Genomic DNA, 21,854 nt, shown 5'->3' on the forward strand with positions numbered 1-21,854 from the left:
CTTCCTTCCTTCCTTCCTTCCTTCCTTCCTTCCTTCCTTCCTTCCTTCCTTTGTTTCTTTCCTCTTCCCTGCCAGGCTGGGATTATATGATGGTCATTATTTTCAGTGGTTAGACTAGGAGGAACCTCAGCTGTCGAAATGAACTCTTGAGTCTCCTCTTTGGAAGAGGGAAGGATGGTGGAACAAGAGGACACAGGACCCTGGTTTGCCTCCTCTAGCAGACACAATTTAGCTTGGGGTCTTTCCGCTGGTGAAATGTCTTGCATTTTTCTCGAATGCCTTACATTTTGTGGTGCCTTGCCCTCCTTTGCAGTTAGGACATCTAGTCATCCTGTTCAAGACATAGATTTATGGATCCTGGCTTCTCCAATCCAGTTCTGGAACCAAATGGTATATATCCAGCTGCAGTAAAAAAGAAAAAGACGTCAGTTCTAGTTACCCAAGTTGTAACTTCCACTACAACTTAACCAGTGTCCTGACCTCACAACCTTCTGTGCCTTTCCTTTCTCAACAGTGGCAATCAACAGCCTATACCCCTCCACTAGAACATACTTGCTCTCTCATTATTCTTAGATATGAATGCTGAGGCTGTTTCCAACTTTTGGATACACATCTTGCACTCACAGATAGCAATAGCAATGTGTTGTTGTTATCCATGCTCGAGTCGGTCTTGACCCATGGCGACCCTGTAGATGAGACATCTCCAAGACTCCCTATGTTCCACTCAGGTCCTGCAAATCCATACCCATGACCTCCTTCCATCCATCTAGCATGGCCTTCCTCTCTTTCTTCTCCCCTCTACCTTTCCCAGCATTATTGTTTTTTCCTGTGAGTCATGCCTCCTCATAATTTGGCTAAAGTACGACAGCCTCAGTCTTGTCATCTTGGCTTCCAGAGAGATTTCTGGTTTGATCTGTTCTAGGATGCATTTGTTTGATTTCTTGGCTGTCCATGGTAACCTCAGCCCTCTTCTCCAGCACCACATGTCAAATAAGTCAATGCTCTTCCTATTCCCTTTCTTAACTGTCCAGCTCTCACATCCATACATGGTAATAGAGAATACAAGGAGGGCTTGTATGATTCTAACTTTCGGGTTCGGTTGTATGTCTTTACATTTTAGGATATTTTCTAGTTCTCTCATAGCTGCCCTCCTCATAGAAAGTACTTTTCTGTACTGCTTAGCAGTGAACTAGCACTCCCTAAGTGGTTTACAAAGATCAAGATTGGCTTTTGGGTGCATCATCTCATTTGTTGGGATGTGTCCTCCCTCTGTTCAGTTATGACCCTATCAGCAGGTTCTAAAATGGTTCACACATACATGAGTACCACTTGGTACTCAAAGATCTAGCCGTGTTAGTCTGTAGAATCAGTATGTGGAGAGATCTTGTAGCACCTTTGAGACTAACTGAAATAAAGAAATTGGCAGCATGAGCTTTCCTAGGCTGTATCTAAGGAAGTAGACTAAAGTCTCCGAAAGCTCGTGCTGCTAATTTCTTTCTTTCAGTTATTCTCAAAGGTGCTACAAGATCTCTCTGTGTACTGATTCTACAGACACTAACAGCTATATCTATGAATTGCTTCATATATAGATTGCATAGATGTTTATATCAAACACTTTCAGTTTCTATATGAATGGACACAAAAATGTGAGCTCTGATTTGACCTTCAGCTCAAACACAAACATACAGTGTAGTGTAACAAGCCAGAACAATTAGAAACATTGAAATGTAAAGAGATCATAACTAAACAATTAAGGTTCAAACTGAAATAGCTCCCTCCCCATAAGATCTGACTTATTAAGTCAGTGTACATCCAGCCTTCCAAGGGCAGGCGATTGTGGGAAGCTGGGAGTGCATTTAGTCCCACAGCACTGCCACTGGATGGCTGCATCTCCTCACTGTGCCCACCTCTGGAAAAAATATCAAGAAGTGTTTTGGCTCCCAAATGCCACATTTTTGCAATGTTTTGTGGCCTTCCTTAGCCTGTTCCCCCCCAAAAAGTTTCCCTGGGGCCTAAATTGATACACACACACACCATGTGGAAATGTTAGAGGGCTTTTTGGGACAATAAATTCATAAAATGATCCTTGAGGGACTTGGGGCTGCCAAAAATGGTAGAAATGCCCTCCACACACCCCTAAAGATAATTTTGGGACTGTTTTTTTATGCATTTTGTCCCCCTGGGAGAATCAGGACTGCAGAAACAGCCTTCTCTATAGCATGGATGGGCAACTATCCAAGGATGTTGGATGACCACCTCACCCTAATTGTTTTTTTATTTCATAAAACTTACTGTACATGCAGAATTAGAAGTATTATAACTGAAGTATTTAATATTTTATTTTTTAGATTAACTCATGTGATCAGAATCTGACCCGATGCTGTGAGATTATGGAACTGAACTCCATGATCCAGGGGCAACTCTTCACAATCCTCAATCAAACGTGTCAAGAAGGTGAGGTTGTTCCATATTCTGTAATGGGCAATGGCCAGATATATATTGTTGGCTTGGCCCTGCAATGTAGACTAGAGGATGGTTAGCTTCTATATGGTCACTTTATCATACAGATTTTCACTCCTTTCTTTTTTCCTTTTCCTTTTACTCCATGACCTAGGTGGACATTATGCCGGTGTGGAAATAATTAAATCTCGACTCCTGCCATGGCTAGGATCTTGTTTTTCTAGCCCTGCTCCGGGAAGATCCTTTGAAACAACATCTTCTCTCTTGCAGGTATGAATTGGTCCAATGAATAAATCAAAACTTTGGGGGCTTTGATTCCAGTGCCAGTAGTCTGTGCTGAAAAGCACAATGCTTGCTTTAAGTGGTATATAAGCACAGACTATTAGCACTGAGGCAGCAGTGGGAGTGTGGTCTGTGGTGGATCTCAGGAGGGCAAAATTGTTCCCAGAGCCACTGAAATTGCCCATTTCTGCTGTAAAATATTAAGCAACTTGAGCTGGAATTTGGCAGTAAAAAGTGAAGCATTCTGTTGATAACCTTTGCTGTGAATTTCCCTCATTCATCTCAGTCTGGCAACTCTCAGCTTACACACTGTAATAGACAAACTTTTGATGTTAGAGTTGCCCCACAAAAAATGGAGCGGGCTCCTTTACCTTTAGTGTTTGTGTACAAGATTGTATTTCAGCAGATGTTGCTTGTCATGCAACCAGGTAACAAGTAAAATCCTCTAAAGTGCCCTGTTCTATACAACCATCAACTGTCTCTAATTTTCACTCTGACAACCCTACTTGGTGTAATCTAATAGGCACAGTGGAGTTTATGACAGGGAGGCAAATTACATAAATACCATGCAGAAACGGGATTTAAAAGTCTGAACCCCCCCCAAAGCGGGTTGTTTTTCAGACGTGTTTGTGTAAAGGAGAAATAATGCAACATTAACCTGAATGGAAAGTCACCCAAACCTGCTCCTTTTTACTTTCGGAAGTTCCATTTGGGTTAATGTTGCGTTATTTCTCCTTCACACAAACATTATCTGAAAATCTCCCCGCATTTTCAGGTTTTGTCCACTTTTTGTTTGGATTAATCTCCAATGCCGTTTGAAAATCTACTCACTTTTGCATTTTTTTTCTAGTTTAAATTCAGTTTCTGCACAGGATCCATCCCATGTGATAAACTCCGTAGTGTTGCAAACAGGCTTTTCTGTGTCACAGATGTTCTCAACTGAGACACTAGAAGGCAGTGGCTATTAAATTTGGGGGGATCTTGGACACTTTTGAACATCTGATGAAATAATGGGCCTGTGGCCCAGAAAAATGCACTTAAATACGGTTTTCAAAGTAATAGGAAAGAAACTAAAGAGGAAAAAAAAACCCTCCAAGTTTCTTGGGGTTTCATGAAACTTATCCACAGACTCACTGAGGTCCAATCGCGGATTGCTGAAGTTAGCTGAAAGGTTAGGAACCTATGCTATAAATTAATCTATGCCTGGGTTTCTTCTTTCTGAAGAAATGCAACAGTTTTATGTAACCTCGATTTAAGATATCTGCAACATTTGCCGCAGCATTTCCGATTAGTCTTAACAGAACTAGCTTTCCTTCTTCTCCTTCTTGTTCTCCATCTTCCTCTTCTTTAAAAAAAGGAAGAATACAATGTTTAATTTCTAGCTTTGATTCTGTATTAATATTTCACTATAGGAGTCGTTTGAAAAAGACAGGATGCTGAGGGAACTGGCCAACTCCCGGAGCCATGATATACAACAGCTGGAGAAAGAACTGAATGCCACTCGTTTAGAGCTCAGTTTTGTAAAGCAAGAGTAGGACCATTAACTATTTTTCATCTATTTCCCCCTTTTCCCTTTTCCTGTAAGAAATCTGAAACTATTTAATTCTGTTAAGTTTTTAAAGCATATGCAGCCATTAGAATTTGTGAATCAATTGGTAAGAGAGTGTATTATTATAATATTGCCATACTATTTTGTATTATATGCCTATCATATTTAGTTGTGCACATGTGGAGTTCCTATACATATTTTTCTACACAAGAGTGACATTTGTAAATAGGGTCTCTGAGGAGGTAAAAGCATTGGGGTCTTCTTCCCTCCCAAAGAGAGTAAAGAATACAGTGTCCTGGAATTTCTTATTTTAAAGCAGACCACTTTTACTGCACATTCTAAGGCTGAATAATTGTGTGATTATTTACAGAACACATACATGGCTCCAGGGCCAACGCTACCATTAGGTAAAAAGAAGTGGCTGTCTAAGGTTGCAGCAGATGTCAGGAAGCAAGAAGCAGATGTGCTGCAGGTCAGAGCTATATATTCCACACAGCCTGCCATTTGGTTCCTAAATTAGTGAGGTGAATTTAGGAATGCTGTCCCATTGCTAGTTCAACTGCCTATCTGGTCAGCTCTGAACACGCAGTGGGAAGGAGCATAGAAGCATTGCCTTGGATTGCTTCTACATGGTCCATATATAATTACAATCTATTTGTGTTTTTTTAGGAGTGGGACTGGTTGATGCATCCAACAGCATCCAATTATACCTCCTGTGTGTGACCTAAATACAAATCAACTTATGTAGAGCTATAGCTATACAGTTTCCAAAGGCTGTTGTCGTCCAGAAACATTTTTGGCATAGTGGATTAGCTAGTCTTTAAAGATGCTAAGAGATTCTCTGGTTTATCTTGAGCATAATTGAGGGACTCCCTGTGAGAAATGCAGTGTAAACTGAGGAACCTGAGTAGTTTTGGCCTGTATGTTGCTAGGAATTAGCTGCCTCCAGAATAGCATTTCTCCATGTATGGGAGCTTCATAGAATTCTTAGGAAGATGGCCTTAGGTCAGAGCTCATGTGGAAAATCAGGACTGGAAGTGAGGTCCCCTGTGAGATGGAAGGAACGAAGAAAACAAATATAAGAAAGACACTGGTGGGTACGATTCCACCAGGGAGCCCCGATGGCGCAGTGGCTAAATGCCTATACTGCAGCCATTCACAGCCACAAGGTTGTGAGTTGGATCCCAGAGCTCCAGGGTTGACTCAGTCTGGTATCCTTCTGTAGGTTGCTAAAATGAGTGTCCAGCTTGTTGAGGGCAATTAGCTTACACATTGTAAATTGCTCAGGGAATGCTTAAGTGCACTGATAAGTGGTATAGAAATGTACTTTCTTGCTATTGCTATACTTAGTCAAAAGATCTTTCAGACCCTTTGAGTCTTTGGATCTGAGAGCCCAAACAGACAGGCCAAAATAAAGCTGCTTCAGGTCACTTTGGAAGTATGCTGTTTAGATGACACACACATCTTAAGAGGCCAGAAGCTGCGCCAAAGCTGCGCTCCAGTCCTTAGGACTGCAGCATGGCTTTGGCACGGCTTCCAGCCTCTTAGGACACATGCATCATTTAAACAGCATATGTCCAAAGTGACCTGAAGCTTTATTTTGGCCTTTCTGTTCGGGCCGTGAGTCTTCTTTAATTTGGTGTGGGCTGGTTGGTGAAATATTTAGCAGGCCATGGGTTGCCCATTTTAGCAGTTAATGCTCCAGGTTACTCTGACATATTTGATATGGAACATTCAATACATGCCAAGGTCCGTAACTATTAGGATCACCGTATTTTGGCTGGAAACACCATAAACCACTACACTTATGATAAGCCGTTCTCTCTGAACTCTGATACATGTTCAAATTACAGTTTCAGTATGGAGAGTTGTTTTAAATTGTATATTCTACCTCTTTGGCAGTATAATTTATTCAAACCAATTATATTAACAATCTTAGGGTGAAATCCAATGTTGTGCAAACTGACTTCTGACTGTTCATAGGGGCTTTTCCTTCCTTTGCCCCCACTTCCAGATGCCTCATGACCCCAAATTGTGCTTTTTTTAAAATAGGAATCATACAATCATAGAGTTGGAAGAAACCACAAGGGCCATCCAGTTCAACTCCCTGCTCTGGATAGTTCCTTTACCATCCAGAGCAAATGTTGAGGGTATGCACACAGCTGAAGTTTGGAGGAGAAATAGCCTTCTACTCATTGCAAATTAAAGCCATTCTCTTTGTGGGAGAAGTTAACTGGATACCTTCCATTGATAGGTGGAAATCATCTAGTTTGCTTTAATAATCACAGATAACACAGCAGTAATAGGTTATTGTTATAATGCAAGGATCAAAAGGAATTGATTTTATTTTCTTGTACTGTCTGGGTATGAAAGACAACATCAATAAACTGCAGTTTGTCTACCCAGCTGAGATCTGTAGAGGGACTCACACCACACTGATAATTGTGTGCATGGAAATTTTCAGTGCTGTGACATCATGGCAATTCTGTAGAAGGTAACTGTCAATTTATGAGAAGAATTCAAATTTAGGCAAGTGGCATCTGGTAGCTCCAAGATCAATGTGTCAATGAACCTGCTGTGCTAGAAGAGATCTAAGGTGTAGAACCTATTTTGGAGATGGGATTCATCACCTTGAAAACTTCATATTAAAACCTAGAGTGGATTCACCATGGAGATCAACAATCAGTTTATATAGTGAAGAGGACCCATAGCTTGACCCAGAGTGAGTGTTTGGTACATAAAGCCCAAGATTCAATCAGCAGCTTTTCCATTTAATTGATTTTTTAAAAAAGTCTGCATAAGACCTCTGCAGATACTCAGATACTCAGAGTAGACAAGCTGGACAAGTTGACCAGTAGTTCTATTCATTATAAGACAGGTTAATTCATGATTATTTTATATATATATATATAAAATGATCTTATTAACAAATATGAACACAGCATATGGATAAAACATGACAGAAGAAATCCCATAAAAGTCTCTCTCTGTGTTACTCTCTCTTGTCTGTTTAAAGATTTATATAAGTGCCTGGCATTTGTGAATAACAGTTTGCATAGATTTTTTTGGTTGGAGATAGGGCACTAAATATTTTTTTTAAAGAATAAGAAGCTAACTTGAATTTAGCAAGAAAGTGGCAGATTTTGGTGTTAGCTGATGCCTTCTTTTGGTGTTTATAGTTGATCTGATTTTGATAAGCTGCTTAGGAACTAAAGGACTCTTTGTGTTACCTACCTACATTCTAACTGTAAGAAGTCTTCTTAGAAATGGCCTACATCTTATTGGTGCATCGTGTCTAGAGGAAATCCATTCAGTCAGATGATGAATGGTGAGTCAACACATACTGTAGGTTGACTTTGACCCTTTGACTTAATGGGTCTTCTCTGATTAAGACTAACAATAGGATTCAGTTGGTAGCTTTTTAGAGTTTTTGAGCAGAATTTGTGCCCATTATATTAAAAGTGTGCATCTGGTGTTGATTTCTCTTGCAGTCTTGCAGAAGCCCAGTCGGCTCTTGAAGATACAAAGGCCAAATCAGCCACCACTCTTTTGGCAGCCGAGGATGAAATTGTTCAGCTCAAGGCAGAGTAAGAAAAATACTGATGAATATAAACTGGTGACAGCTAGTGGCTCCCATGTTAGTGGACTTTTCAGTCTCAACTTTAGAGGCCTTCTTTAGAGAGCTATATAAAATCATAAAAGAGCAACATGCATACAGTATAATATCATATTCTGTAAATCATCTTTACATTGATACAGTGCTTGTAGGAAGTCTTCTAGACCACACATAGGGTGAAATCTGTCTGGCTTTTCTACTATCTTTTGAACATCCTGAGATGAATTTCTTGCTTTTTCTGTGGATTCCATTGGGTGCTCCCCAGGTTTTGCTGCTTCTGCACATATTTGAGACTTTGATGCATATGATTCTCCACTAGTAGCTATGTTAACTATGACTGATGGGAGTTCTTGTCATGCAGAGGCTGTCAGGTTGGAAAAGGCTGCTTTAGACAGATGGTGGTAATTTTCCTCACCTGTACCAGTTGTCTGAAAATGACTGTGATGTCAGTTCTGTACAAAGATAATAATGCCTAGCTGATTCTTTAGTTGATTTGAAGCAGGGGTTTTCCAGCTTAGGTCCCAGATGGTGTTGGATGTCTACTCTCAGAAAGCACAGCTAGGATGGACAATAACCAAAGATTCTGGGAGTTGTAGTCCAACAAAATACATCAGGACCCATGTTTAGGAACCATTTTTACAGGACATACTTACATCACAACTTTAAACCACTTCAGTTCTTCCATTGAATCTTAACCACAAATTCTTGGCACAAGCCTGAAGTTCTCAGAATTTTTCAGAAAAAACATCAGGCCAATTGAACTAGTTTTGTGCAGTTTATAAATATACTCATAGTCTTTAAGCAGGTCAAAAATACAGTCTCTATGGGTTTTCAGCATACCTGGCAAAATACAGTTTAGCCTTCCCCTTTATATTTTATTGACATTGAGCCAAAAACTGGTACTGAAAACTTGTGGTTGTAATTTTATATGCATGCTTGTCAGGGATGATGTACAAGTTAGCTGAATGGGGTAAGATACAGGACTGCATTGTATGAAGCTTTCTGGGTTTTGTTTTGTTTTTTGCTGCTTTTGAAGCATGAATGCTCCTGCCTAAGAAATTAGAGTCTAGAAGCATGACATATGGCACAGGGATTTGGGTAGAGCATCAACAACTAGCCATGCCTTGTGTTTTGAGAGTCAGAATTGTTTCCTCAGTTAATCAATTCTTTTATCTGGGTCAAGGTTAGGATTAGGATGCTTTGGTGGTATATTTCTGGGTATGGGTGCTCCAGAAACTATATCATTAGTGCTTCCTGAAGGCTTCCTGAAGTACTGTTAGATCTGTGAAGAGGCAAGGCAGGGTTCCCTGGTGGTGCAGTGGTTAAAAGCCTGTACTGCAGCCACTCACTTACAAACCACAAGGTTGTGCATTCAATACCAGCCAGGGGCTCAGGGTCAATTCAGCCTTGCATCCTTTCGAGGTCACTAAAATGGTTTGCAATGTTTAAGCCAATTGCCCCCCAACATGCTGGGTACTCATTTTACCACCCTATGAAAGGATGAAAAAGTTGACCCTGGAGCCCTGCTGGGGATTGAACTTACAACCTTGTGGCTGCAGTATTGTCATTTAACAATTGCACCACCAGGGCTCCCTTATACATGTAACAAACAAACAATCAACAATTAAAATACCAGCACAAAGTAAAATAGAAGTCAGCCAAAGCTCAGAGGCCTCCTTCAATGGACAGGAGGGATGTGAATCCCATAGAGGTGGCTCTAACCCAGTGGTGAAAGTGGGGAGATAATTTTCACTGATTTCCCATTCAGTTCCCCCACACCATTTCCCATGGTAATGTAGAGGATGCTCCAACTCTCTAGAGCACATTCTCAGGAGCCAGAGAATGCTGAAGCATGCAAAAGTATTGTCCCTTCTAATACCAGGAATCTGGGCTCCAACCTATTCTCTCCATAGTCAGTGCAAGAACCTTGTAAGATACTTTCATCATTGATATTACTTTCATCATTATCATCATCATCTTTATAGATGGAGGACACAGAAAATAGGTGCTTCCCAATACCATCTAGCATATTCAGAGTCGAAAAATACTAGCTCACATAATTCTTACTCTTAACAATTATATTACATAATTATATACCTCATTAGCAAATTTTATTGCACTTACAAAAAAAGATTAAAATATTTTGAACTGCTTTTTGCTGGCTGAGAAGCAAAGATAACAAAAAGGGAGGACAAAATATCCAATGCTGAATGAAATGAATGCAATAGCTTATAAATAGCTGGCACAATTTGGAGAGAAATCTTCCTATTTCAGGAGCTGTGAGATTTAAGCAGCTCAACCCCAGACATGTAGGATTTCCATGTTATCTTATGACTTCTTTTTTAAAAAAAATATTATGGACAGGCTGTTTGCCCACAATTGTTGCCACATGCAAGAAGCAAATAAAGCAAAACATCAAGAGGAATGCAAATAAAGGACAAATGTCATTCATGAACCCTTTGCTATGTATGGGTAACTCTGACATGCTTTCTGCTTATCAGCTTTAAAAATTTTAAACAAATTTGTTAATATAGTTTTTAAGCAATGTCCTTATTGTAGTAGAAATACCCCTTCTGTCTGTATTTATCCTATGTGGTTAAGTCTAAAGGCTTCTCAAGCAAAAGAAGAGTGTGCTCTGATCAACCTGGAGCGAATGAATGAGTATGAGCAGAAGCTTCAAACACTGAAGGATGAGATTGCTGTCCTTGGCGCTCAGAAATCTGTTTTACAACGCAAGTAAGGATTCTGTCCCATCTGATTTAAGAGGCAATGAAAACCTACTTTTCCTATAAACGCAGCTATTTTACAATGCAGTTTAATAATGTGAAGAATGTTGAATTTCTCCCAATGGTAAAGCATGTAGACTTTCTCCTGAAGAGGAATACATTTATACAAATGTACTTGCTATAATACATTTATCATTTTTAATTTGGAAAAAGAAACTTGTAATGGTTTGACCTTGTTTTTTAAAAGTAATGTTGAATGTGAGAGATACCTAAGGAGGGGCTGGGACTATGCTGCTCCATGTTGTACTCAGGCTTCCATTAACTCATCAGCATTAATGCCAGGAATAAAGGGAGATATATTGACTACAACTCTGGTGACCAGGGTTAAAATCGCTGCTCAGCCATGGAAGCCTGCCCTGCATGACCTTTGGAAAATCGTATTACTTCAGCTTCAGAGGAAGGAAAAGGCAAACCCCTCTGAACAAATCTTGCCAAACTGCCTCCCCCCCCCGAACGCCATGATAGTTTTTGCTTTAGGGTCACCTATAAGTTGGGAATGATTTTAAGGCACACAACAACAATAGTTCAACAACCTCTGGAGGTAATATTTTATTGATCAAACTGAAGAAAAGTGTAGCCTAAAGCAAAAAAGGAGGGAAAGAGAAGTCTCGTGGTATCTTTATGACCAACCAACATATTTCAGCATACGTTTTTGTGGATTATAGCCCACTTCACATGCAAGGAGTATTTCAAGATAATGATGTGATATGTGTACATGGTGCTTTATAGAGTAACGTAAGCAAAAAAGAGAGAGCTCTTCCCAAGGATGATGATAATGTAAAGTAAATTATACTTTAATTTCTTCTTAAGCATACTGTCTAGTGCAGAGAAAGCTCTTCCATTATTACCATTCTACAATTCTGTTCTAGACTTGCACGGAGTCGATCTCCTTCTCCAATATCTGCCCGGAGCAGGTCACCTAGTCCACTTTCAAAGAGGAGTTTCTCACCTGGCCGTGCTAGACTCACAAATGCTTCCCGCCACGCTTGCCTTGTGGAACGTTTCAGTGACATTTATTCTCAGGAACGCTTGAATGCTCAAACCCTTTTGAGGAGTTACATTGATGATCTGGAGATGGTGCAGAGAATAATCTACATTGCAGCTGTGGTAGGGTTGGAATAAGACAACATTTCTTTCCCATATCACTCATGCTCATAATATAACCATATGTAAATACCTCATATTTCAATAAGAATGGATAATATTCAGGCCTAAATCCTAATGTTAGTTCCAACAGAACAGAACCATTGAAACATCTATACATTGACTCATCATTTAACAGTTTTCAGTGAGTCTGTTCTTATTGGGACTGATGAACAGGATTCCAGCCTCAGTTTGTTAACCTTTCTCTTTAGTACTGGTATTCCTGTTGCCAAATCTCACTGTTGAAACTTAAAGTAATGTTTCAAAAATGAGTATTGTGTTTTATTTTTATTAAAAAGAATATGACCAGCACCCATCTAATAAGTGCCTATATATCAATAGCATTCAGTATGTATACAATATAACCCAATTAGCCCATATAATATAGATACTTAGGATGGGTGAACTGCCAATAGCATTTTACTTTAAAACATGCAGTTAAAGTGATGGTAAACTACTGTAATAGAGAGATGTGGTGAGGTACCATTTTAGATCCAGGATGCCAGTGCTCAAATGTTATTTACTTATAAGGGAGGGGAGGATTTTGTTGCAGTTTTGCTTATGATCAGAATTTACCAAAATGTTCACAAATACAAATGTAGGAGAGAGTGAAACTGACATTAATTCGTTAAAGAGGGACTGCATATGGTGTCTAGATGAACATTTATTTCATCTAGATACCAATTTCTAGTATATTCCTAGTATCAACAAATTCTGTATCGGAGAATATGACTCTACTGTTGAAGTTTTGCCTCTGATAATTAAATGACCTGGGCTGTTTCTGTTCTGGACTTCTATCCTTAGCTTGTTATTTTATTGTTTGTAGGAATCTTTCCAAGCAGCAAAGAGGGCATTCAGACAGTTCAAAATACGTGTTAGAAAAACTCTGTCCCTGAGTCACTCTGGCTGTGAATCACTTGAAGACATGGTAATGGACTATATCATTCGCCAGGAAGATCTCTATGATGTTCAGTCCAGTGTCAGTGTAAGTTTCAATGTGAATGGATTAGCATCTGTACTCAACACATGCACGCACAGACAGACAGACAGACAGAATGACTTAATGTAATTTTGCTACTATTTTTTTTTCCTTTTTATATATGCAGCAGTGGATTTATGCAGTATCTAGATGAAGGATGGCCTTTAGAATGGCATTATATATTCTAACAACGTTGGAAAGGGAAGATTTCCCTCCACTCTTCAACCCAGGGTGTCCCCAAAACCAGCTTTGGAGACTTAAGAAACCCTGTGGAACTGATTTTTCAGTGGTGTGGATGGCAGCATGGGGGAGCAGAAAGAGATTTTGGCCCTATGCTACTAATGCTCATGATTCATCTCTCTACCGAAAGTACTAACCCAGTGGTTCTTAAACTTTTAACCCATTTAACCCCTTTTACATCTATAGGCAGATGTCGCTCACTCGATGGATGCTTCCCACTCCTCCCCGTTTTTTGTTCCCTCTAACCAGGGCATTATATCCCCAATGATATAATGTTGTGGATTGTATTATATGAGGACTTCTCTGCCCCAAATGTACAATCTAGTGAAATTATGTCAGAATTTTGTGCAACCAAAACCAAAACTTCTGTCGGGATTCTGTGCAACCAAAACAATTCTAGTGGTAAAAGATATCACCAGGCAAAGCCATAATACACAGCACTAATTAATTAAGTGTGCTCATTTCACTAACAATATTATTCCATTACATTGTTATTAATTTTCTGCTGTGTCAATATGTGGATGATACTTTTATAGTACTGTTCTATAAAGAAAATATTACTCTGTCTTAATATAATGCTTCCATTTCTTTTGTGCTCCTTTTCTTGTGTGTATGCATGCACACACGCAGGGGTGTGTATGCCTTATTAGCTTTTTATCTTAACTCTTACTTCAAAAGCATTTGTAACTTCAGATTTGTTTTCTCATACCAATAACACTCTATGTTCCATTTGCTTTCAGGAAGTCATCCGTGCAATGAACATCAATCCTAAGATTTCCTTCCCCCCAGAAGTTGATTTTATCATGATCAGTGGTTTAATACGGGAGTTGTGCCGGGTAGCATTTTCAATGCAGACTTTGGATCCACCACTTGATATTTCATTTGGTACAGATGGAGAACTCTTTAGCGAGTACAAGTAAGGGAAATTCAAGCATACAGACTTGCATTTCCAAAGAAAACATTAATGACATGGTAGTTATTCTCACTCACTGCAGCACAGAGGTGGGCAGCTGCAAAGGGTTGGGAACTCTGTTGAAATATTGCAGAGAAATTGCATTATAAACTACAATAGGTATGATGAACCTGTTAATAGTACATAGTGACTCCATTATTTTTATTTTTTCTGTTTTACTTTAACCTGTTTGCTTTAGAACATCCCCATCTTCTGTTGATTAAGGTAATCAGATATGGTTCCACATAGTGCTTCTTAAACTATCTGATATACAGGGTCCAGTAAGACCCCCCCTCCATGTGCCAAGAAACAGGGTCATAGCTGTACCTATTGGTTACAAATGGAAACTCTCCAGCAAAAAGCAGCCAGTCGCTTAGAGACCAGCACCAGTCCAGGGACCACCACTTTGAATAGCACTGACACAATAGACAACAATAGAGTGCCCTTTTATAATTGCTACACGATTATAGCATTTGATACCTCTTTAACTTCTATGGCAACATCCTATGGAATCCTAGGATCTGAAGTTTAGAGAGAGATGTTTAGAATTCTCAGCCAAATCCCAGATACCATAGGATGTTGTTGCAACAGCCAAAAAGTGGGAACATAGCACTATATTTATATAGGGTGAAAGAGCCCCTGGACCAAGCAGATCAGTTTTTTAAAATTTTATTTCACTTATGAAGCTCAGTGGATAAGCTAGTTGCCTGGGTTAGGAGAGGTGTTTCATCTCTTGAGGTTAGAACATTCCTTTCCTGGCAGTATGCAGGAGTGTTTCAGGAGGAAGAAAAAGAGAAATCTTGCTATTGTATAGAAGCAACATACTGAGGGCTCTAGTTCTGTATAGTATGATGGTAGAAAAGAGTGGGGATGGAAAGAAAGAAAGGAGTAAAAATACTTAGTTCAGCGGGAGTAATCTGTCACATGTGGACTGCTAACTCAGGGGTAAATGGCATTTCCTTGTGTGTGTCCAGATACCGCCACAGCTATGACTCTGAATTCACAGCTCCACTGGTGGCCTACCATGTGTGGCCTGCTCTCATGGAAGAAGATTCTGTCATTGTAAAGGGAGAGGCAGTCACAAGAAGAGGTGCTCTAGTAAGTGCTTTTCTCAAATGCTAAATAAGTATGTTGGCTTGTATCCTAAATTGCTCCTATGTTTACATAAGTGTTGGTCAAGGGTGGGTGGGTCTGCCCTTCAAACAGCAGCCTCCTCATATCACATCCTAAGCCATTCTTAAGGATTCCCAACATGCAGGAGCAGATTTGAGGATTTCAGATGAAAAGTGGTGGTGGCAGAGCCCCATTCCTTGAATGTGGATTCTGGCTGCATCTACACGGCAGAATTAACACAGTTTGACATTGCATTGTCATGGCACAATACTATAGAATTCTGTCACTTCTAGTTTTGTGAGACATTTAGCTTTCTCCATCAGAGCTCTGGTGCTACAACAAACTACAAATTTCAGGATTCCATAGGATGGAGCCATGACAGTTAATGAAGTGTTAAGCCTGCATTAATTTTGCAGTGTGGCAAGAGCCTCTGTTCTCTGTTTTCTGTCCATTGTCTAAGACATTAGTGTGCCCCCAATGGTTTGTTTAGCCTGACATCTGAAGCCAACAGCAGGTAGTATTCTGGTTCCTTTATACATCGGCAAGCCAGGGAAAGAAGCCCAGAACAAACTCTGGGTTATTTCTGTGGCTTGCTGGGAGAAAACCAAGGCAGAGCACCACTTGCTTCTGTGTTTGGAAATACAGTAATGCTAACTAGATCATTGGCTAAGGGTTAGCGTTTTGTTATCCGCTCCTTCTGCAAGTGAGAATGGTTAGGCTGTGTGCACTAGCAGTATTCACGAATAGCAAGACAGAGTTCCCCAAGACTCATGGCTTGTCATGCTGTACAAACTGGATTAATGACTACTTTACTGCCTTGCCGAACATGTTTTTTTCAGTGGCATTTCCAATGGGAGTTGAAATTTCCAAGAACTTCCACCCAACATTTGGGATGGGGACCTTAACCTAGGAACATGTTACTGCCAGTTTAGTCTCTCCTTCCACGTAACATCCTTGTCTTCTTATAAAGTAACTGCAGCAAATGCTCTCTGCTTAATATATGTATGTCTCGAATTCTTTATTTTGTTTTAGTGGTCTCACAGAAGTAGAAGTAGGAGCAGGAGCAGAAGTCGCAGCCGCAGCCCGAGCCCTCTGTCTCGTAGTGGTGGCTACTCCCGACATGTGGTAAAGCAGAATGTTTGGATTAACATGATGATCCAAGATAAGATACAAACCCAAGTATTGGCAGTGAAAACAGCATTTAAAATTTAATATCAGTAAGAGAGGGAGGTGGGGAGATTTTAATGAAACGTCCAGGCCATACTTTCTGACTCCCTCCATCTTAAATCCAATTGTCCACTCTCACAAAACACTGAGTATGCTGGTAAGAGCTTCAGCTTGGTAAAGATGTGGGACAGTAGGTGGGAGTGGATAGGGCATGGATCCATTCCAGGCTTCAGCCTGACCTTTAAAGGAGTTATCAAAGGTGCTGAATCTTTTTAGGGCTCCTTTAAAATTTGGTCTAAAACCCAGAGCAGAGGCACTGCCCCACTGACTTGGAAGCCCCAAGCCGCTCCTGGCTTGGGCCTAAGCTTATTTAGATGTGTTAAATAAAGCTGACATATTTGTGACCACCTGCATTGCATTAATGAAGGGAAGTGCATATATACTTGTTTGGGAGTACTTTGAACCATACGTCCCTCTGTTAGTGTTACTGCGCTGTTACTGCTCCCTCATGCTGTCTTCTGCCCTTGTCCTTAACTCTTGCTTCCCTGCCCTATGCCCTACCCAGCATGACTTTCTGTTTGTGAGTGTGTGTGTATGTGTAAGAGGAAAGGAAAGAGAATAGGAAAAGCAGGCTGAGCATCTGTCTTGCTGATTATGATCATCTCTGCTTTTCCCCTGGTGAGACTCATCCTTAATACTTGTTCCCCAGTTTTTGGCCTTTCAGCTTTGGGGAGCTCACTGTTAGCTTCCTCTAGCTGCTGTGTATCTCATAAATTGAACTAGAATTATTGAAGGCCCTGAGCCAGAAGAGGCTCTTGCCCAGTAATGTGTGTCCAAAATGTGACACTGGCAGTGTGGGACCTGCTGCAGCACAGCTTCATCTTATGACCACAGTAGGGCCTTGGTGTTACAGTGGTTAAATGCATGTACTGTAGCCACTCACTCTCAAACCATAAGATTGTGGGTTCAATACCAGCAAAAAGGTTCAAGCTTGACTCAGGCTTGCATCCTTCCGAGGTCGCTATAATGAGTACCCAATTGTTGTGGGCAATTACCTTCACTTTGTAAAACGCTTAGGGAGTGCTTAAGTGCACTGATAAGCGGTATAGAAATGTACGTGCTATTGCTATTGCTAGGGTGAGCAATGGTAGGCCATATGGGAAAAGCTTGTGTTAAGCTTCCTCCAGAGCTTAGAAAAGTTACATTTTAAACCACAGCTCCCAGAATTCCCCAGTGAGCATGACCACTGCTCATACTGCCTGGGGAATTCATGTAGTTGTAGTCTAACAATGTAACTTTTTCAGGCTGTGACATTCATGCAGACACCATTCCTTTGGTGATTTAGGGTTATGTTGATGTGGGAAAAGTCAGTAGTGTAGCCTTTTCCCCCCCACATGTGGCCAGGGCTTTTCTCATGTTACCGTGCCAGGGGGGCTGGCCCTATCTTTTGAGAGCAACCACTGCAGGTGGCAGAAGCTGGAGGACAGCAATGGCTCCTCACCAACCTTAATCTTTTGTCAGAGGATACTACACAGCCTCTTTTTTGTTCTCTAAACTAGCCTGTTCTGCTCAGGTGCAGGAGATGCTATTGCCTCATTTCCAGTCTGCTAGTCTGGTTCATTTGTGTATGTGTGTATGTTTTGTATGCATACCCACTCTTATCCTTTGCCTCATGTTGGGCTGCTCAGCCCTGGTAGTGTGAGAACAAACTGAAGTGCAGGACTTCTGCACTGACAGCATAGTATAATAGAATGGTTGACATTTCTCCACTTATATGGCATACATATAGATTAAAATTCAATTTGGATTTATACCTTTCTGGACCAAAATGAGTCAGAAGAAGTCATTATTTTATTTTCCTTTTATTCTTTGTCTTTCAGCCAGCTCGAAGCCGCAGCCCTTCCCCGTTAAGAAATGGAAGCCCAAGTAAGTGGGCGTATTCAGAACTTAGAAGATCATGGCTTTAAAATGCTCAAATACTCAAAGTAAACAGAAAATATAACCATTTGCCTAGTGTTTTTGTTTAAAACAGCACGCTTCTTCAGTTACTCTCAAGGCTTTTCATTCTTTTAGTGTCGTTAAAAGGCTTTTGACTTGGGTCTGGTTTGGTCTCCAAACCTTTGGTCCCCAATTCTCAGGTTATTCAAAATGGCCACTCTCTCCATACCTGCTGCACTTAAAGTGCTTTGCAGCAGTATCTGCTAGCAACTCCTTTTAGAGATCTCTTTGTGGATATACAGTTCACCCTCTATATCCACAAATTCTTTATCCACAGATTCAAGCACCCACAGCTTGAAAATATAAAATCCAAATACAAACCTTGATTTTGCCATTTTATATAAGGAAGATCATTTTACTATGGCATTGTATTTAATGGGACTTGAGCATCCATGGATTTTGGTATCCACAGGGGCTCCTGGAACCAAACCCCAGCGGATACCAAGGGCTTACTGTAATGCCTAATATCCACTATCCAACACAGAACTAAGTCCACTGATGCCCACTGAAGTCGATGGACAGGATCTAGAACTGTCATTCTGCCACCGACAGGGGTGTCCAGATGCTTCTATCTGCAGTGAATCTGAATCCTGTCCCCAAAATAAATTCAGCAGCTTGGATCATTCCAAAATCCAGGATGGCTTGATCTCACATGGAAGCCCCTGGCCACCCCTCACTAATGGAACAGTTTTCTTCAGTGGAACTGGAGGTGGGTCATTTTTGTCTCCTTTGGCACTGCCCTCTCTGAAGATGTTCCAGAGAACTGGGAAACTTGCCAGGTTATGTGTTGGGATGGGTGGCAGGGGAGGAAGGTAATGGGAAGAAAGAAGAGTTTGTTCTGCTAGTCGATGTCTGTTGCACTGAAGACAGTAGATTTAAGTACACACAGTTTTATGATGAATAATAGCCATTCAGCCTAAATGGCTCTACCTTTCTGGGAAGAGCCAGTTCCATGGCCTTCGTTACACTTCATAATGGATCTTCAAATGATCAGTAGAACATCTTCTATGCATTTGGTGAATTTGGTGAAGCTTGCTTTCAAGTATGTAAGAATGCACCCACACTGTAGAAGTAATGCAGTTCAACACCACTTTAATTGCCATGGCTCCATCCTACAGAATCCTGGGATTTGTATTTTGTGTGAGCCACTAGCATTCTTGCAGACAATAGCAAGTACATAGCAATAGCAAGTACAAGGGTAAAGACCTTGGAAAACTACAGATCCCAGGATTCCATAGGCTGGAGCTACAACACTTAAAGTGGTGTCAAACTGTATCATTTCTACAGTGCAGTTGCATCTGAAGTATAATATTGCATCCTACTGGGAGCAGTGTGTCACACATGGAGGTTGAAGCACATTGTTGCATTTTTTTAATGTTACATACTGACATGTTTATTTTTCTCCAATAGGAATTTAGGCTAGCTGGATATGGTTTTTTGATTCTATACCTCTGGATCAATCGGCTTCAATGGTGTCTTCTACTGTTCCAAGAGTACCTCAGACATCACTTAAAATAATGTGAACAATAATTCTGAATCATTCCAAATGGAGAGTGAATTGGGAATGATATTTAGTGTGTTTTTATAATGTTAGGATTTTTTAAAGGCATGAATGCAACAGATTTAATCAAAATTACATATGCATTTTAAGATCATATTCATTTGATTTTTTAAAAAAATGTTTACATAAATCTTTGGGGCAAAGAGCAAGGGTCTCCCCACTTCTTTTTAGGAAAATGTACAGGCACAAATAATACAGTGCCAAGACAGTCTATCTTCCATGGTCATACACTTAAGAGAACAGTTATGTCTTGAGCATTACAATGCATTGAGACTGTAGCTCTCTCTGTATACTGTATGAACCTGGAACTAAGGTCCATCAAATTCACTGGATTTGTTTCCAAGAGTTAAATCAGATGCTATGTTCACCACCTTCAAATCTCTGGATAGAGGATGGGAGATAAATGTTTTAATTAATAATTTTTTTAAAAAAATAGTATGTTAAATGCATGATGTTCAGATGTTTTTTTTCCCAAAAACATGCAAGTTAATGTTCTAGTGACTGCTTAACCTCCTCCAGATCTGTTTTTGAAACTAAATTCACACTCTACACCCAGTTTGGTGACCCCCCCCCAAAAAAAAGTGCAGGGAATCTCAATTCATCCCAATGGAGATTTGGGGGCCCTGTTTAGGTCGTGGTGATTTTGGGAGAAAAATGGCTGCAGAGGAAAGTTTAATCTTCCATACCTGTCCATGGTGGATAAGATCCAGATTGGGTCCCCAATCTTATAAATAAGAATGGAAGGGGAAAACAATTTGCAGCCGGGTGCTCCTTAAGTAATATAAGATCTCAGTTAGATCTTATATGAGATCTTATATATCTCACTAAGTCAGGGTGACTGGTTGCTCTCATGCCAGTGAAGCAGGGAATCTACTACAGGTTTTAATCCAGGCTCTAAAGCAGCTATGCAATGTGATGAATTAAAAAAAAAATGGTTCAACACTTTGAACAGCTCCTTGAAAGTTAGGTAAACCCTGGCTTGGATTTTCTACCTCACTAACATGGGAGACAGCAGGACACCTGTTCTGAACATACATGCATAGGCTTGTATTATAAGACTGCCCATCTCTTGAAATTTAGCAGTCACTTGATGGTGCTTTTTGTGGGCACAATCTATGTGAAAATGAGCACAATAAAGTCCCATTGAAATCAGTGGGATTAAATGGGACTTTATTGTGCTCAATTTCACATAGATTGAAACCAATGAGATTAAAAAAAGTTTAACATTAGAGATCATGCTCAGTAAAAATGGGCTGTGTTTGATCCTGATATGTTCAAATTAGCATATGGATTTCAGAAGCATGTATGCCTGTTGATCTATTGGTTTGGATCCTCATTTAGTCACAGTTAGAATAGACCAATGGAAATCAGTGTGACTTAGTTTAGGCTATTGATTTCCATAGAGCTAGTCTAAATATGACTTAAATTTGGCTCCAGTCCATTGTTTTATTATAATCCTTGGTGCTGATACAATACAATATATTGTCTTCTTAGTGATCTGTTTTTTAAAAACCCTCTTTTCTATACCTCATTTGTACAAACATTACAGACAACCTTTTGTGAGTTTACCTTTTTTAAATAGAACTTCAAGACTCGTCAGATGATTAGTCTAATGAGATTAGTCCCTTACTTCTGATGCTGACCATGGTGCTTCAGTAGTGTGTGGAAATGCCTTGATTCATTAATACAAAGCAGGAGGGAATTTACTTAATTTTCATCATATAGTTACTTGTCTTTGAGGGGAAAAACCAGTGAATTAGTTCTCTGGTTTCATTTAATGCCTACATACAAATTGATAAACACTTGTATTTTCTTCTCAGTTGAAGTGTGCTTTGAAATTTTGTTTAACGCTGCAAATTTTATAACTAGGTGAGGTCCTGTTTACAACAATGTTGCATCGATTTTGAGAAATGTATTCATTTCTTTGAAATAAAAGATTGAATTAGATTTACTTGTTATGTGTCATGTGGATCATATCATCTTGAATTCAAAATCAAATACTAAAAAT

General features: G+C 40.0%; 1 protein-coding gene across 4 annotated transcripts in view; it reads left to right on the plus strand.

The window, feature by feature from the left end:
• The window catches only part of SPATA18 (spermatogenesis associated 18), a 22,563-nt gene extending 778 nt beyond the window's left edge, over positions 1-21,785 (plus strand). Inside the window, exons 2-13 of one of the 4 annotated variants that reach the window (XM_042470696.1) lie at positions 2,349-2,454; positions 2,615-2,730; positions 4,155-4,273; positions 7,783-7,878; positions 10,509-10,643; positions 11,563-11,800; positions 12,663-12,821; positions 13,796-13,971; positions 14,982-15,105; positions 16,153-16,245; positions 18,168-18,213; positions 18,838-21,785. In XM_042470696.1, the coding sequence (XP_042326630.1) occupies positions 2,349-2,454; positions 2,615-2,730; positions 4,155-4,273; positions 7,783-7,878; positions 10,509-10,643; positions 11,563-11,800; positions 12,663-12,821; positions 13,796-13,971; positions 14,982-15,105; positions 16,153-16,245; positions 18,168-18,213; positions 18,838-18,866 (1,437 nt within the window). In that variant the 3' untranslated portion in view covers positions 18,867-21,785. Of the gene's footprint in view, positions 1-2,348; positions 2,455-2,614; positions 2,731-4,154; positions 4,274-7,615; positions 7,620-7,782; positions 7,879-10,508; positions 10,644-11,562; positions 11,801-12,662; positions 12,822-13,795; positions 13,972-14,981; positions 15,106-16,152; positions 16,246-18,167; positions 18,612-18,837 lie in introns of those variants that run through there. The other 3 variants (XM_042470697.1, XM_042470695.1, XM_042470698.1) reach the window with 3 other exon arrangements.
• The last annotated feature ends 69 nt before the right edge of the window (positions 21,786-21,854 follow it).

This window comes from Sceloporus undulatus, chromosome 5, assembly GCF_019175285.1.
Source record: "Sceloporus undulatus isolate JIND9_A2432 ecotype Alabama chromosome 5, SceUnd_v1.1, whole genome shotgun sequence".
NCBI classification, from domain to species: Eukaryota; Metazoa; Chordata; class Lepidosauria; order Squamata; family Phrynosomatidae; genus Sceloporus; species Sceloporus undulatus.